A 16,841-nucleotide genomic window follows, 5' to 3' on the forward strand; every position below is an offset into this window, starting at 1 on the left:
GTGTGGTCACTGCAATATTGGTTTAATCATAACTTGTAGTTTTCAAGGTACAAAGAAAGAGTTGGGCAAAAATCTATGTTCAGTGAATCTCAAGGGCAACTCATTTTGATCAGTTTATTTATTTCTGCAACATTCAATGAAGTGTGAAAGCCTACTCCAACCAAGCATCTGTAGTGAATGATAAAAATTCATGGTCTCAGTGCATAAAAGAATGCACATTTTTGTCCAGAGTTGCAGATTTCACTCGAAGGAGTTGTTACAGTTAGTTAATGCTGCCTCATCACTGTGTGAATGAACTAGGGAGATAGTATCATAATTATTTGATTGAGCAACTCGGTCATGGACAAAATTGTTTTATAAAGATTGTTTCCAAATGTGACTTTAATGGCTCAACGTGTGTATTAAGTGGACCATGAATAAGTTAGCATGAAATAATGTGCTTATTGCAGAGTGGCAATTGTCCAACATTTAATAACATGCATTATTTATTATCATGATCAATTATCCATCACCCAATAAAGTCTGATTCCACCCACTTGTCCAAGCCATTAAATGATGGTTGTAATGGTGCTTACATACTCTAAGTTCTTTGTCGGCAGAACATTAGTCTTAATTCAACTCATTTATTCACTATTTTGGATTTCATAGTTGTTTTCATTGATTTAATACCACTTATCCTTTTTGTGTTGTGGGTGAGCTTGAGCTGGAGTGGAGGAAGTGGGAGAACACCTTGGACTAATCACCAACTCAATTCCATGCACAATTTAGTCTCATCTCATCTCTCATCTCATTTTCAGAACCGTCTTAACCTCATTAGGGTCGCGCTATCCCAGATGCCTTCGAGCGAAAGGCAAACTGGTCGCCAATCTGCCATTGGGCAAACAGAGAGACACTAGGAGTCATACCGGCACCAGCGGGAATCGAGCCTGCGCCTGGCCACACCGAAATCAGGCAAGTGAACCTCAACACCATCAGGGGGCTTTAAGGAATATTATCGCGGATAATAGGTTCCAAGGCGTGCCACAATTGGTGAATAACTACAATAGTGTTTTTGTGGTGTCTATTTAATATTAGTATTCAAACTTTTTAAAACCAAAGGTATGCACTGACCTCTTGTGAAATACTTTTTCCCCCCATTTCATGTTTGTATTATTGTTCTGACACTATCAATTTTTCATATATATTTGGTGGATTCAAGCTGCAATGAGGTGAATTCACCATAGTCCATCTGCGAAATGGCGAGGTATCACTATACGTCAGAAGATTTTAAAGTATTTCTGATCATTGGGTCATTCCTGAGGCGCCCCGGTCGGCGCGAGCGGTTAGCGCGTCGGCCTCACAGCACTTGGGTTCAAATCCAGGTCACGTCCAGCTGTGTGGAGTTTGCATGTTCTCCCTGGGCCTGCGTGGGTTTCCTCCGGTTACTCCGGTTTCCTCCCACATTCCAAAAACATACATGGTAGGCTGATTGGACACTCCAAATTGCCCCTAGGTATGGGTGTGAGTGTGCATGGTTGTCCGTCTCCTTGTGCCCTACGATCAGCTGGCCACCGATTCAGGGCGTCCCCCGCCTCTGGCCCAAAGTCAGCTGGGATGGGCTCCAGCACCCCCTGCGACCCTAATGAGGATAAAGCGGTTCAGAAAATGGGAAGAGATGAGGGTCATTCCTGAAATGCAAAACATTGTGTCTTAAAAAGAAGCCTTTACTTTTCTGATTTTCTGGTACTTAAACAACCCTAATATAGTTAATAAACTATCAAAGGCTTGATTAGCTAAGCCTGCAGCTGAATGGTAAAATGAAATTGTCTTATTCTGGTTATGTGCATAACAGGGCTACATGTGGTAGTGCGAGACATTTAATCTAGGAAAACTATTTTACCTGGAGAAAACCCACACAGGCCCAGGGTGAACATGGAAAATCCACACAGGTGGACCGACCTGGATTTGAACCCAGGACCCCAGAACTGTGAGGCCAACGTGCTAACTACTCAGCTGCCGGGCCACCTAGTTCAATATAATGTATTTTGTTGTTGTTGTAAATTTGGTCTCACGCCAAGTAATTCGTCTCGGAAACCGGATTTATTAGTATACATTGTTTTTGCATGTGGGTTCTTTAAAAATTGACCGCTGCAATGTTAAATATCCCCCAATTCCAGAATATATGTTGTGCCAGTTAGTAAAACAATATATAAGGAAAATTAATACGTATAATCAATTTTGACTAGGAAAGAAGGACTGGCGTTCAAAATAGATTGGACATGTTTTATCTTATTTGATTCTGTAACGAAAGTGGCCTAAGCACAAAAAATGTGTGTTGTGTATTGGGTTGGGGGTGGGCAGGAAAGATGATGTCATAGTTTTTGGTTGCTGCCATTGACGAAGCTGGTGGCTGCAGCCCGTCCTCTTCTCCACTCTCTCCATCCATCAAGCTCATTTTGCAGGCTCCATCTTCTTAATGTGACATCCCGCAGAGCAGGAACCATCGAGGCGAGAACTGCGAACTGGTCCAAAGAAGATCACTCCTCGTTGAGATATGAACCAAAGCAGAGAAATGTAAAGCAGTTTGTTTAATGTTATGACGTGCTGTCAGCGTAGAGGAGCTGCTCCTGCCCAGAAAGGCGGAGGAGGAGGAGGAGGAGGAGAAGGGGAAGGAAGAGGAGGAAGAGGAGGTGGGGGAGACGCGCAGAAGGGTGTCGACGGTGCGCGGAGGAGGAGGCAGGGGGTGGAAGGAGAAGGCTCCGAAAGGTGGCACAAATAATACAACTAGCGGGGATAGAAGCGCCTAATCATGGCTGCTAAATCGGACGGGGTCCTGAAGATAAAGAAGAGCGACGTGGCTTTCACCCCCTTGCAGAACTCCGAGCATTCCGGCTCGGTGCAAGGGCTCCACCCGGGGGGCCAGCCCGACTCGTCGGGCATCGTGGACGCCGACTTCGCCAACGGAGAGTCTCGGTGCTGCGGCGGCGGCATCGGGGGCATCAGCGGCATCGGCGGCGGGGTGGGCTCCTCCAGCGCGGCGTGCCTTCGCTTGGGCCAGCAGCAGCAGAAATACACGGTGTGGGACTTCCTATGGATAGTGGCCGCGGTGGCCGTGTATGTGGCCGACGTGGGCACTGACGTGTGGCTGTCAGTCGACTATTTCCTCCACCAAGACTACTGGTGGTTCGGCCTGACGCTCTTTTTCGTGGTCCTAGGCTCCTTCTCCGTGCAGCTTTTTAGCTTCCGGTGGTTCGTCCACGACTTCAGCACGGACGACGGGGCGGAAGCGGCCGCCGAATGCTCGCACCTGGACGCTAATAAGCTGCTGAGTGGCTCGGCCTCTCACGGCGAGGTGAGCGCTCAGCATCCGTCGACCCTGCCGCAGAGGCAGGCGTCGACCGCCAGTAAGAACACTACGACCGACAGCACCCGCAGCACTGCGTTTGGCAGCCGGACGCGGAAACACTCGGCCTCCTACTCCGTCTTCGTGTGGTTCTCTCAGTCCCTCATCCACATCCTCCAGCTGGGGCAAATTTGGAGGTAGGATGGGGATGGGTGGTCAGGGACTAAATCAACACAGCCCGGTTCTTTTTGGCATCATCGCGTCCGATTGTGTTACCATAGCTTGGCGTGCAGCTGCCAGCTGCAATCACATTCAAGGTAGATTCTTTTGTCATTGCTGATTTTATTCACAAGTTTATTTCATTCATTCATTTTCAGAACCGCTTATTCTCACAAGGGTCGTATGGGGTGCTGGAGCCTATCCCAGCTGACTTCGGGCACGAGGCGGGGGACATTCTCAATTGTTGGCCAGCCAATCACAGGGCACAAGGAGACGGACAACCATTCATGCTCACACTCATACCAAGGGGTGATTTTGAGTGTTCGACTAGCCTACCGTGCATGTTTTTGGAATGAAAGCGGAGTACCCGTAGAAAATCCACACACTCCCGAGGAGCGCATGTAAACTCCACACAGGAGGACCGACCTGGGATCGGACCCAGAACTGTGAGGCTAACGCGGTAACCACTCACCGCCGGGCCGCCCTCACTTTATTCACGTAAAACATAATACTTTTATTTTTGCTTTGAAATGTCAGATTGTAACCCCTGAGCTAATGGATATGGACGTTTTAAGAAACTATCTCCATCTAGTGTTGAAGCTCAGAAGTGCAACAGAATGTAGGCCCTACTCAAGCTTCTTGGCCGGCCCATATTCAATGAAAACGGGGATTAGTTAGGTAGTAGTTTGGACAACGTTGACATTGAGGACCCTATGTTTGGTTATTGCCCACTGAAACTTGGTGATTATCAGCCAGAGAAGAGTCGAGATAAATAACTAATTAGCTGCCATTGACGGCAATAGGCACCCAATCTATGTGAACTAGGATTCACAGCTAGCCCTTAAAGTTCAAATGGATTAGACATGTATCACAGTAAATGGCACCTTACAGTGTGAGCGATTACTCACATTTATTAAGTTAACAGTGTAACACTTAACCTTTGACTCAGTCGCCCCTCCATCTGTCTCATGTTGGGTTCATTGGAGTCTAATCCGCCTGCGTAAATGTGAGTCTGAATGCTTTGAATTACTCATTGTGCAGATATGCAGTACATTTGCCCAACTTTGTGCAGGCAGCATTACGAATAATGGCGTAAATGCTTGGCTGTTTTTAGAAACAGTTTATGCCCTCCGACGGGTTGGCGTCATGTCTAGGGTGAAGTCCGCCTTTGTCTGTAGCTCCACTGTTACCCTGAAGACAAGTACAATAGAAACATGGAGGGACATTGAACTTCCTCTCTTTTAGAAACTCACGGAGGCAAGATTCAGAGTAAGAGACGTGCCCAAACTCTGCTTCGGGGTGGGGATCACTTCTTGAGAAAGGGCACCACAACAGTACACAGCTAGCAGGCTGGTCTCTCTCCCACAATTCGTTGCCAGTTTTAGGTTTTTCCCTCCATTGCAAGACTCAAACCTGGACATTCAGCTCCAAAGCCCAAGTCCCCCACATTAAGGTATAACTGCAATGTGCCCTCGGCTCACCAGTAACCCCAATGAGGGCAAATATTAAGAATAGATGGATAGATATTTATAACGTGGGAAAACTTTTCGTAAAGTAGAACACTTAAAAAAAATTAAAATGGTGATCTTGTTTTATATCACTATTGATTTAAAAGAGTCACTATAGTATAAATATAGCATAGCATGGGCATGGTCAACACCATAGGGAGTAGCATCCTGTGTCAACTCCATCAAGTGAGTTTATTTAATGCTCAATTTAATAAATTGCCTATTTTCACAAATAAGACTTTTGGATGACCGCTTATATTACCCTCAGCTAAGATGCTGATAGAAAAGTACTATTTAAAAGTATTAACTATATTCAGAGGACTACCATATTTGGTGTAGATTTCGCATACCTGCAGAATTATTTGACACAAAAAGAAACAAGGGAATTGTTTTTTTGTTGTTGTTTTTTTTAATTGTCTCACTGGAGTTTAATTCTCTGTTGCGGTCACTTGATGACAGACTTGCCCAGAGTGTCTGAAATGATGAATAATTGAATGGCTGTTTTCTTATATACTTGTTGTGATACTCTCGCCTGACATAGACATGTGTGTTCACTTCCCATGCGTTAATGAGGTGAGAGAGCATGAACGTGAGCTTAAGATATGTAGTATAGTGAGTGACTGGCGTGTAGTCGTGTCTATTGTAGTTCGCCTTTGACATGATGTCAGCTCTAGCACATGGTAAAGAAAATAGGTGCAAAAGGTGTATCTACTTGTTGAATTATTCATATCCATCTTGCCGAGGTCTCTGACCACGAGACACGACAAGGCTAAAGTCTTACATAACTTAATTAAAATTTACTCCTCTTTAAAAGTCAATTATATCAGGCACATACTGTTTTGTCATTGCTTCAAAAATTTAACTCATTAGTCAGATGATAAATTGTACTGTTTAAGATTAATACATAATCTGAATAAAAAATGACAGACAATTGATAGATGGAGGGAATAATCACAGGCTTCTTTTATAATACAGATGTTCACTTAGACAAGACGTTTAGTTAATTAAAGCAGTGATGAAAGTAGCTGATAATTATTCATTGTTATTCTTCATTGACTGCTGACTACATGTTATGCAGTTTTAGAAGTCTTTCAAATTATAACCGCAAACCCCTTAGATGTAATGTAGAACTGCAATTCATAAACTAAAAAATAAAATAAAACAATAATTCCCAGGATGTCGCAGATTTATTTCCCATTTTACCTCAAATTCATGCTACTTGCCACGGGGGGTGCTGGAGCCTATCCCAGCAAGCTACGGACACCAGGCAGGGGAAAGCCTGAATTGGTCGCCAGCCAATCGGAGGGCACAAGGAGAAGGATAACCATTCATGCTCACACTAATAACTAGAGGCAATTTAGAGTGTTCAACCAGCCTACCCTGCATGTTTTTGGGATGTGGGAGGAAACCGGAGTACCCAGAGAAAACCCACACAAACCCAGGGGGAACATGCAAACTCCACACAGTGAGGACCGACCTTGGGTCGAACCCTCGACCGCAAAACTGTGAGGCTAACGTGCTAACCACTCGTACGCCCGGCTGCCACCAAATGCATATTAAAAAAATAGCGCTGGTGATAATTTTGTTAAAGGGCACAGAACCAAGCTTGCTCATTCATATGGAAGGAGTCGGCAGTCCTCCAAAATGCAGGCTTGAGCCTGCCCGCTGAATGACCACAACTTGTATAAAACAACCCTTCACCCAGTGCATGGTCGCGCTGGTAGAGATATAGACCGCATCTGAAAATAAGGACCAGGGTATATACAATATGGCGACAAGGTGGTGTCACAGGGTGTCTTAAGAACTGACCATTAGAACCGGTCATCAGTCGCAACTGCTGGTCAGTCCAAAATGCCAAGGGTGCTGAAATAGTTACTATCCATGACATAAGTAGAAATAGGAAGTGTAAGATGAACCTCAAATATGGTATGCGAAAATGGAAAAATTAAAGACCATAAGCCCATACAATAATGTTCTGTCTCAAATAATTTGCAAATCTATTTTCAGCTGTCTTCGCGTAAGTTGCAGAGAGACCTTGATAAGTGATGTTACCAAAGTGAAGCTCATAAAAAAAGAGGAAGGCCAGCCTACCAGCCTGCCTCAAACAAGTAGGGTTGTAAGAAATGAATTTTAATTCATTTGAAGAAATACTACATGATTCAAATGTGGTCATTCAACAAACTTTCATTCATTCAAACAATGCCAGTTGTCCTTGAGGCTCGTTCTTGCCCAGCACAAGTCAAAAGTAAGGATTTGGGTATCGGACCATCTGCTAAAGGCCGTCTCAGAATGGTATTTTAAAGCTTCATTCATTCTCGGTGAAGGATGCACTTTATTAAGAGTGCCCTTGCCTCTTTTTCTTGTCAGAAGTGCCTGGCATTTAGAGCATGGAATTTGGTGATCTCAATATAGCAATTGCAAAGGTGCGCCAGTTTTTTCAGATTGGGCAGGTTCCTGCCGAAATGGGCGGGTTATATCTATGCGGTGATTGGGCTGGAAACAGTATTTCTGATTTTGCAATGTTGAATTGCAGCACGCCGTCGGCTCCTTATCTCCATACTTGCTCATCGATTATGCCTTTTGTGCTTTGTGCTTTTAATGGAAATATTTGCTTCCTTATCTTGTGGCCCTGTAACGGTTCACCGTCCGGTGATTGGGGAGCCCTAACCTAATGAACAAGATCAAAGTTACAATTGTTAAAATGAGTTACCTTCATATGGTGTCTGGTCTCCTTATCAGAGAGGATGAATATAGGGGCTCAGAGCAGACAAATGCAGAGCTAGATGACTAGCAGACAAGAAGAAGGGCCTCGGAAGACCTAAAAAGATGTTTCGCTTTGAAATTGACTCGGTCATGGTAGACGATTTGGCTGAGGTACTCTGCCTTGGCAGACCCTCAACTCAGAAAAGTGGACAAAAATGGATGATGTATAGACTATGTACAAGATCTGGAAAAAGATCTCTTCACATTGCTGTAACCACATAGTTAGCAACGCGTTTCAATCCATTTGAAAAGTGTTTAGCTATTACTGCACAATTATGCAGCAACACTCTGGGCAGACTGGTCAGCATATTAAACCCCCGATCACCCGAGGACTTTTCTGACCTACTTTGGCACCTTGTATGTTTGAAAGCAGACAGTGACAAGAATAAGAAATGAGTGATAGAGATAGAGAAGACACAACAGGATAACAATGATTCCCGGCGGGAGTTTTATGATTTTTTATTGTCTGCCTTCTACATATCTAGCAACTTCAATTTTTTTGGTCATTTACATCGTTTTTTTTCTTGGGCTCATTGGATGCCTCATATGCCGTAGGATTGAGGCGGCATTTTCAAGGGGGATTTCAAATCTAAACAAAGCTGGAATAGGCTTGGGGTAGTCTTCCTCCATGAGGTTATGTTAAATCCAATCCAAACAAAAGATGAAAAGCAAGACGTCATCTTCTTCCAGGAGGTGATGTCCGCGATGCAAAATCGAATCCGAACAAAAGAGGAAAAGGCAAGATATCGTCCTTCTCGCCTTTTATGTTATTCAACGTATCATTCGTCTATTACGGTGAAATTTCGCTTCTTCTTCGGCGCTGAGTTTGGTGGCAGTGCCCTGACTTCCCTCATTTTTCATCTCCTGTCTTCTGCTTGCGAATTTCAGCCTGAGTTTTGACATTTTTATGAACATTTTTTATTTTGATACTTTTATTATAAAATACTGCAATGTACTGAAGTCACGAATGTTGAAACCGTGACGTGGTGAAGGATGACAGTAAATGACAGCTGTTACTTGACTGAAGACACACTGTATGGAAAAAGTACTGTTGTCATGGTAATGTCCTGATGCGGTTGTCCTTGGTTTGAGGCTGAGACGAAAATGAGACGTCACTTTCTTTTCACTGGATGTGCCAAGCAGTCAGAATTGGGACACATTCGGTTTCAATGTGAATGTAGCTAGAGTGGCAGGTCAGCAAGTCTCTGCAGACACAAACACATACATAGTCTCCAATAAGAGATGTGGGAGCAGCGAACATGCTGCCGTTTTGATATCCTAACACCAAATTACAATTTCCAAACATTTCTTCGCCATGAAATTTAATTGTATGCTCAATTAAATGTCTGACTCGCTAAATATATATGTCTAAGAGAGAGTGAAGAAAGTGTATGTCTCACAGAAACACTGTTAATCTTTTTACCCCTTTCCATCACGTGTGCCAGCCTAACTTCGGCCATTTCTTATATACACGTGTGTACATACAAAAATAATATCGGCAACATTATGATATGGCACAGACTTCACATAAGTATATCATGTAATGTACTTTAATATGGGTAACTACAATTTTTGTATTTCTCTCTGATAGGTACCTTCATACCATTTACTTGGGCATTCGGAGTCGCCAGAGTTCTGAGACAGAACGTTGGCGTTACCACTGGAGGATGATTTATGAGTTTGCAGACGTGAGCATGCTGCATCTGTTGGCTACATTTCTTGAGAGTGCTCCGCAGTTGGTGCTGCAATTGTGCATCATCATACAGACTTACAAACTTCAAGCTGTGCAAGGTAAAACACATTGCATCATCTAAGTAAACTGCATTGCATATTGTGTTGTTGTTGACGTCCATAACGCTACATGGGTGGGTATAGTATGTGTGTTATCTCTTGCTGTTCTATATTTCATTCACTTTACAATTGCTTGCCCTGTAGGTACAAAACAAGCTCAGTAGAGCTTTGTGAATAGGAAGCTTGAGGCACTGAACAGAGCCAGAAGCAAAATTACAGAAAGGAATATACATAAAACCCAGTTCCAGCAAAGTTGGGGCATTGTGTAAAATCCAAATAGGAAAAGCCTTTTATATTCAGTGATTATGCTATATTCTCCGAAATTCTACATAGCAAATGGACTGGAATTCATGAAATCCCATTAATTCCTACTAAAGTGCGTTGAGAATTTTTTTTAATATAATATTTCATCATGTGATGTTTAATGAAGCGGGTTTTCTACATAACACTAGGGACCATACATTTACCAAAAATCTGTGATTCATGTATTTCTCTTATGAGTGACCTGGGAAAAATTTATATATTATGTACACCATTAACACAATGCAAAAAAGGTGGGATAAAGGACTAATAAAATGCACAAAATAGCGTGTAGGTCCCAAACAGTAATTATGCAGTTGTTCCAATTTAAATGTAAACAAAAATGTGTGCAGCAATTGTCTCTTGCTAAAAAGACAAAGGCTGAAAATGTCCAATTTACTTTATTTACAGTTCAAACAAAGATGGAATAATTTCTCAAAATCAAACACATTTTTGTGTTTTTTCAATTATTTCATTCTAACTTCACTCTGCCAAAACTTAATCTCAGGCTTGCTATTGAGAGCTTTAAATAAATAGTTTGTTGTCATTAATTCAACAGATGCGCCCTGCACCCAAAAATACAAACAACATAACGTTCAAATCTTATTAAAAGCTTGTATTGTGACAAAAAATTAGCATTTGGATCCGCGCTAAATTCTACCACCAGTAGATGAAAATAAGGGTGTTGTGTTGTGCTGCTGCATGATGTATTCATCCCTAGAGGGGCATCTTATTAAGGACTTATTATACAACATGACTGATAGGAAAATCATTATTTGTGATGCAAAGAACCAGTCTTCCCTCAAGTGTTGGTGCTACACTGAAGCAAAATCATCCTTAATTTTACCTGTCCTGGAAAAAAATTGTGTATTTTTCAACGTGAAGTGTTTGTGTTTCAGGTATGACAGCAGCAGCCTCCCTGGTCTCCTTGGCCTGGGCCCTGGCCTCCTACCAGAAGGCCCTGCGAGAGTCTCGGGATGACAAGAAGCCCATCACCTACTTGGCTGTTATCATTCAATTCTGCTGGCACTTCTTCACAATCGCAGCCAGGGTCATCACCTTTGCCCTGTTTGCATCTGTGTTCCAACTCTACTTTGGCATCTTCATCGTGCTACACTGGTGCATTATGACCTTTTGGATTGTCCACTGTGAGACAGACTTTTGCATCAGCAAGTGGGAAGAAATTGTGTTTGACATGGTGGTGGGCATTATCTACATCTTTTCCTGGTTCAACGTTAAGGAGGGACGAACAAGGTGAGAAGGGTGCTCAAACACACTACTACAGGGTGATCCCACCCAAAAAATAGGCCTCCAATTTGAATACCTACTTTATTTTATTTTTTCAGAACATCATGTTAAAATGAATCGAGTTTCAGCTGCAGTACCATTTTAGTCCAGGGGGGGAACAAGAAATGACACCTATCCAAATTCGGGTCATGTTTTTTTTCGGGGGGGGGTTAGCCATGTGTTAGCAAAAGCCACCTGATGGTGAAGTGGTTCACTTCCCTGACTCTGGTGCGGGCAGGCGCGGAATCGATTCCCGTTGGTGGCGGTATGCAGACCAATGTAACATTATATGAAGTATTATAGTTACAAATAGTCAGATTTAATTTGCGGTCCAAAATGTGCTACATAAATATACAAATACACAGAATAAAATAAAATAAACTTCAAATTTGTTTAATAAAACAGCTATCCGCCGATAACTGGTTAGGAGTGTTTAGCACGTTGGCCTCACAGGTCTGTGGTCGAGGGTCCAATCGCAGGTCGGTACTCACTGTGTGGAGATTGCATGTTCTCCCCAGGCTTGTATGGGTTTTCTCTGGATAGTCCGCTTTCCTCCCATATCCCAAAAAACATGCATTATAGGCTGGTTGAACACTCTAAATTGCCCCTAGGTATGAATGTGAGGGTAAATGGTTGTTTGTGCCCTGCGATTGGCTGGCCAACAATTCAGGGTGTCCCCTGCCTGGTGTCCATAGTTTGCTGGAATAGGCTCCAGCACCTCCCGCGACCCTTGTGAGGATAAGTGGTAGGGAATGAAAAAAAGGAAAAACAAAAAACTAAAATGATGTTATCGTCATTTACTCTGCATCTGAAGGACATTGGAGTTGAAACACGTCACATTTAACACTAATAGCAACTGACTTTGTGTCTTACATTCTCGTCTTTAGCCATGTTATCCTGAGCAGCTAGATTTGCAACATGTATCACTTTAGTTGCTTAGCTACAGCTTTGTTCCATTCTGTTACCATGGATATCACCACTAGTAAACTCATCTATTTCGATTTTTTTTCTAGAACAGAAGTACCAAGAATGCTTATGACATGTCTATATTTTTAAGTAACTTTTAACTTGAAATTGTGCTGTTTTATGGTGACAAGCACCAAGTGAGGCAAATAATTCACTTTTGTGGGCCACACAAAATAATGTAATGGGCCAACAGGGGCTTTAGTTTGACACCTATACTGTAAAGTGTTGCGTAAAAATATTACATTTTTTGTGTGTAAATGATAACTATAGGATGATTCAGGATTAGCTGATAGCTGCCCTCATTTCAAGCTTTACCAAATAGTGAGATGTCATGGATAAAATAGAATATTTTGTTTCTTGATGAACAATGATCATGTCTTTTTTCTATCTTGTCATTTTGCAGATGTCGTCTTTTTATTTACTACCTGGTGATACTGGTGGAGAATGCAGCTCTTAGTGCGTTGTGGTACATCTATCGCACACCTCACGCAACTGACTCCTTTGCTGTTCCAGCACTCTGTGTCATCTTCAGTAGTTTCCTCACCGGTGTCGTTTTTTTGCTCATGTACTATACTTTTTTCCATCCTAACGGCCCGCGTTTCGGACATTCGCCAAGCTGCCAGCGCCTGGACCTGGATGCCACTGCTCAGTTCTCGACGCTACCATCCGAGGCTGGCACCAATTCTCTACGGTCCAATCGGGGAGCCACCACAACACTGGAGCGTGACGCTGCAAAATACATGGAAAGGGATGGCTGCATGCCAGTATTTCAGGTACGACCCACCGTGCCATCCACGCCGTCGTCTCGTGCGCCACGCCTCGACGAGACCGTCATCAAGATCGATCTTTGTCGAAATCGCTACCCAGCCTGGGAGCGCCACGTTCTTGATCGTAGTATACGGAAGGCCGTTTTGGCCGTAGACTGCTCCCTGTCCCCTCCTCGACTGCAGTATAAAGATGACGCCCTGGTGCAAGAGAGGTTAGAGTATGAAACCACATTATAGAGCTGTCATCATTCCACTCGGCAGCCAGAATCAGAAAAACAGACTGTGGCAATAATACTGTCCGGCACACCCAGTTTCATGTCACCCCCCTTCTTTCTTCCAAGGAGAAGCCTGCCCGGTGGGCTCTGATCGAAATAGAGGGGAAGCCCACTTTCTCCCGATGTGTCCTTAGGTGATTCTTTTTTTGTTATTCTTTTTACTTCGGCTCATCAGGGAAATCCTGTGCGGAATAAGAAAAATGCATATCAACAGAGTGCCTCCGAGAGGCTGATGCACTGTTTGTTTCAGTGTGGGTTGGGTTAAGGACTACAAATCAGTGAAGATGTTCATGTTCCTCTAGGGTCCAACTTTGAAGTCACCAGATGTACATCCCAGTATGGCACAGAAAGCTAAAGAAAAACAAAACTTGACAAAATATCACGTATGTCTTACTGTGCAGGTGCCCTCATGTTTGGAGAATTCTGATGATCTGACGGTGTTGAGTCAATTTGACAACACTGTTATCTCCCTTTCTTAGTGCCAAAAAATGTTTTCTTGGAAATACGTAACGAAGATGTGGAGCGCCTTAAAGATGGCATGGTAGTCTCTCCGCAAGTGCAGACTTTTAATCCTAAAAGATTTTGGTGCCCACTGGGAGAAGGTAATCGACATGAAGACAATGGTTTAAGTAGCATTTATTCCCAGTTGTCAAAGAAGTTGCAGAAGAAAAAGAGTTGAACGAAAATGTACAACTCTCGAGTTGGACACGTAAATCCACACCTTGTATTTCTTTACAGCTCGCCAAATTGGGGGGGTGCTGGAGCCCATCCCAGCTGACTTTGGCCCAGAAGCCGGGGACACCCTGAATGGGTGGCCAGCCAATCGCAGGGCACAAGGAGACAAACAACCATTCACGCTCACACTCATACCTAAGGGAAATTTAGAGTGTCCAATCAGCCTACCATGTATGTCTTTGGAATGTGGAAGGAAACCGGAGTACCCGGAGAAAACCCACGCAGGCCCGGGGGAGAACATGCAAACTCCACACAGGTGGACTGACCTGGTTTTGAATCCAGGTCCCCCACTGTGAGGCCAACGTGCTAACCTCTCAGCCGCCGGGCTGCCCCCTGGCAACTCAAGTCCATAAAATCCACAGCCTCCTCTGACTCGCTGAGCTCAAATTCCACCTGTATATGTAGTCATTCCTGCTTACTTCTTATGAGGACTGCTAGATGTTATTTGAAATTATAAAACAGGTGTGAGCAATGCAAAGGGAACAGTGAGAAAGGAGAGGGACCTTAAGGTCAAATCAAAGCAACAATATCTACGTTACCTGAATACAACATGTACCATTTTCTTACTTTTTCAGCTCAGTAGAGGGTACTGGAGTAATTGTGATTCATCTTGTTTGTACAGTATAGTGCAAAAGTATTAGGTCACCATTTAATTGTGTTTTAGTGACTAAAATGTGGGAGGGTTCTGGCACCAGGTAGAGGACAACCTGAAGTCTTGGCCAGTCAACCGCAGGGCAGAAGGAGTCCGACAACCATTCACGCTCACACTCATACCTAGATGCAATTTTGAGTATCCATCCAGCCTACATTGCATGTCTTTGGGATGTGGGAGGAAGCTGGAGTTCCCAGAGAAAACCCACACAAGCCTGGGGAGAACATGCAAACTCCACACAAGAACGTTTGATTGAACCTTCGATCTCATTGGCTGATGCGCTAATCACTTGGCCACCAGGCTGACTATATTATTAATTTTTTATCAAATTACATGCTTAAATACAAAAACTAAGTTTGACTAGAAGAGTATATATATATATATATATATATATATATATATATATATATATATATATATATATATATATATATATATATATATATATATATATATATATATATATATATATATATATATATATATATATATATATATATATATATATATATATATATATATATATATATATATATATATATATATATAGACACCCGTTTGTGCAGTGGTTTCTTTCTGCCTGACTTTGGTGTGGGCAATCTGGGTTCGATTCCCACTCGGTGGGGTGCGATTGTGAGTATGAGTAGTTGTCCATTTATTTGTGCCCTGCGATTGGCAACCAATTCAGGGTGTTCCCTGCCTGCTGCCCATGGTTGGGATAAGCCTCCAGCACCCGCCGCGACCCTTGTGTTGATAAGCGGGGCGGAAGATGAATGAATGAACATAATCTGAATTCAATGCTTGTAATGTAGGTAACGATTTCACTCTTTTTATACTTTACACTAAATTGCCTTCTGGATGATTGGATTGAACCTAAAACTTTTCTGGCCATGTTATATGTAATCATCAACTACATCATCATTAGAAATTTGTTCCGGTAAAAAAAAAAAATGATTGCACCCTTTAGACTGGATGCAGCGAGGCCTGCAAACTCTGCTGCAGTGCAGACGGTTGACACCACTAATTTAAAGTAGAAATGAGGGATAATAGTGTCATACCTGTCAACCTCTGCCGATAACTGCCCTTATATAATGATTATGATTCCCCTTACAACCCCCAAAAAACCTTACAAACACCGTACGACTCGTACGGTGTTTGTAAGGTTTTTTGGGGATTTGTAAGGGGAATCATTACATAAGGGCAGTTATCGGCAGATGTTGACAGGTATGATAGTGTAGACAAGTGGTGACATAATTGAAAAAAAATTGGGACTAGGTCTCTCATGCACCCCCAAATATTTGCCCCCTAGGCAGTCGCCCACATTTCCTATTAGCAAAAACCACGGTGGATTTGTTTACAAGCACTTCACGTTTCAAAGGAAATTGGATGGGTATTTTATGTCCTACTAATCCTCCTCGAATGACTGCTAAAAAGTTTTTTGAACAATAAAGCTTAAGGTGACCTAAGACTTTGCACAATACTGTGTGCATATAGTAGACGTGTGTGTGTGTGTGCTGATAGTGTTATATATACAGTAGCTATGGTGAATCGCCATTGCCCTTTGTGGAATTGAATGGAATTCCAGCAAGGTTATGGTTTGAGCTCAAACCCAATCCAGTCAAGCAGACCATCATAAAAACATTTTAATACTATAGTTTTGTCTTATTATCAATATTACGTAAACCCTCAGCCATTTAAAACAGCTAGAAAAAAAGCTAAAAAAAAAATCAAGGTAGTAAAACCTCATTAGCAGTTTTAAACAGAAAAAAATGGATTTCAGGGAATGTAGAAAGCACATGCTCACAGTTAGATGTCATATAATCAAACCCAACCCTTATTTTTTTTATTTTAAGGCTTTGTGTAATATAGTGTCAAAGAGGTTAGAGGGCCTTGAAGGTGAAAAGGCGTTATACAAGTGTACAAGACAAAACACAACTCCAATCTCTTTTTTTCACAAGGGAACAGAAAAGCACAACACAAGGCAAACGGATAAGCAGAATGATACGTTTAATTTGTTATTTCAGATGGATCTACAAGTTCCATTATTCCAACTTCTCAAATCAATTCACACTGCCAAAGTCCAAGACAAAACTTAACATATCATATTGCCAATTTACAAAGACAGATCAGAAAATATCTGCATTATTATTATTATTATTATTATTATTATTAACAATGGGTCCCTGTGATTCGTTTGAATGGCAAAAATGATCGATGTTGATTGAAAATTAACTACAAATACATTTTTTTGAATGG

At 42.4% G+C, this 16,841-nt stretch overlaps 1 protein-coding gene across 5 annotated transcripts; it reads left to right on the top strand.

Annotated features, from left to right (window-relative positions):
• Positions 1 to 2,700: 2,700 nt before the first annotated feature.
• xkr4 (XK related 4) lies at positions 2,701 to 14,610 on the top strand. 5 transcript variants are annotated; one of them, XR_013304379.1, is made up of 6 exons: positions 2,701 to 3,519; positions 9,404 to 9,603; positions 10,803 to 11,157; positions 12,560 to 13,332; positions 13,501 to 13,581; positions 13,678 to 14,610. XR_013304379.1 is itself a non-coding variant. In XM_077616090.1 (4 exons), the coding sequence occupies exons 1-4, from the start codon at positions 2,789 to 2,791 to the stop codon at positions 13,158 to 13,160; spliced, it is 1,887 nt and encodes a 628-aa protein (XP_077472216.1). In that variant the 5' UTR covers positions 2,701 to 2,788; the 3' UTR covers positions 13,161 to 14,610. The 5 variants fall into 5 exon arrangements, 1 of the variants encoding a protein (XP_077472216.1); XR_013304378.1 differs by having other exon boundaries at positions 12,560 to 13,581; XR_013304377.1 differs by having other exon boundaries at positions 13,501 to 14,610.
• The last annotated feature ends 2,231 nt before the right edge of the window (positions 14,611 to 16,841 follow it).

The sequence above is a fragment of the Stigmatopora argus genome, chromosome 12, assembly GCF_051989625.1.
Source record: "Stigmatopora argus isolate UIUO_Sarg chromosome 12, RoL_Sarg_1.0, whole genome shotgun sequence".
Classification (NCBI taxonomy): Eukaryota; Metazoa; Chordata; class Actinopteri; order Syngnathiformes; family Syngnathidae; genus Stigmatopora; species Stigmatopora argus.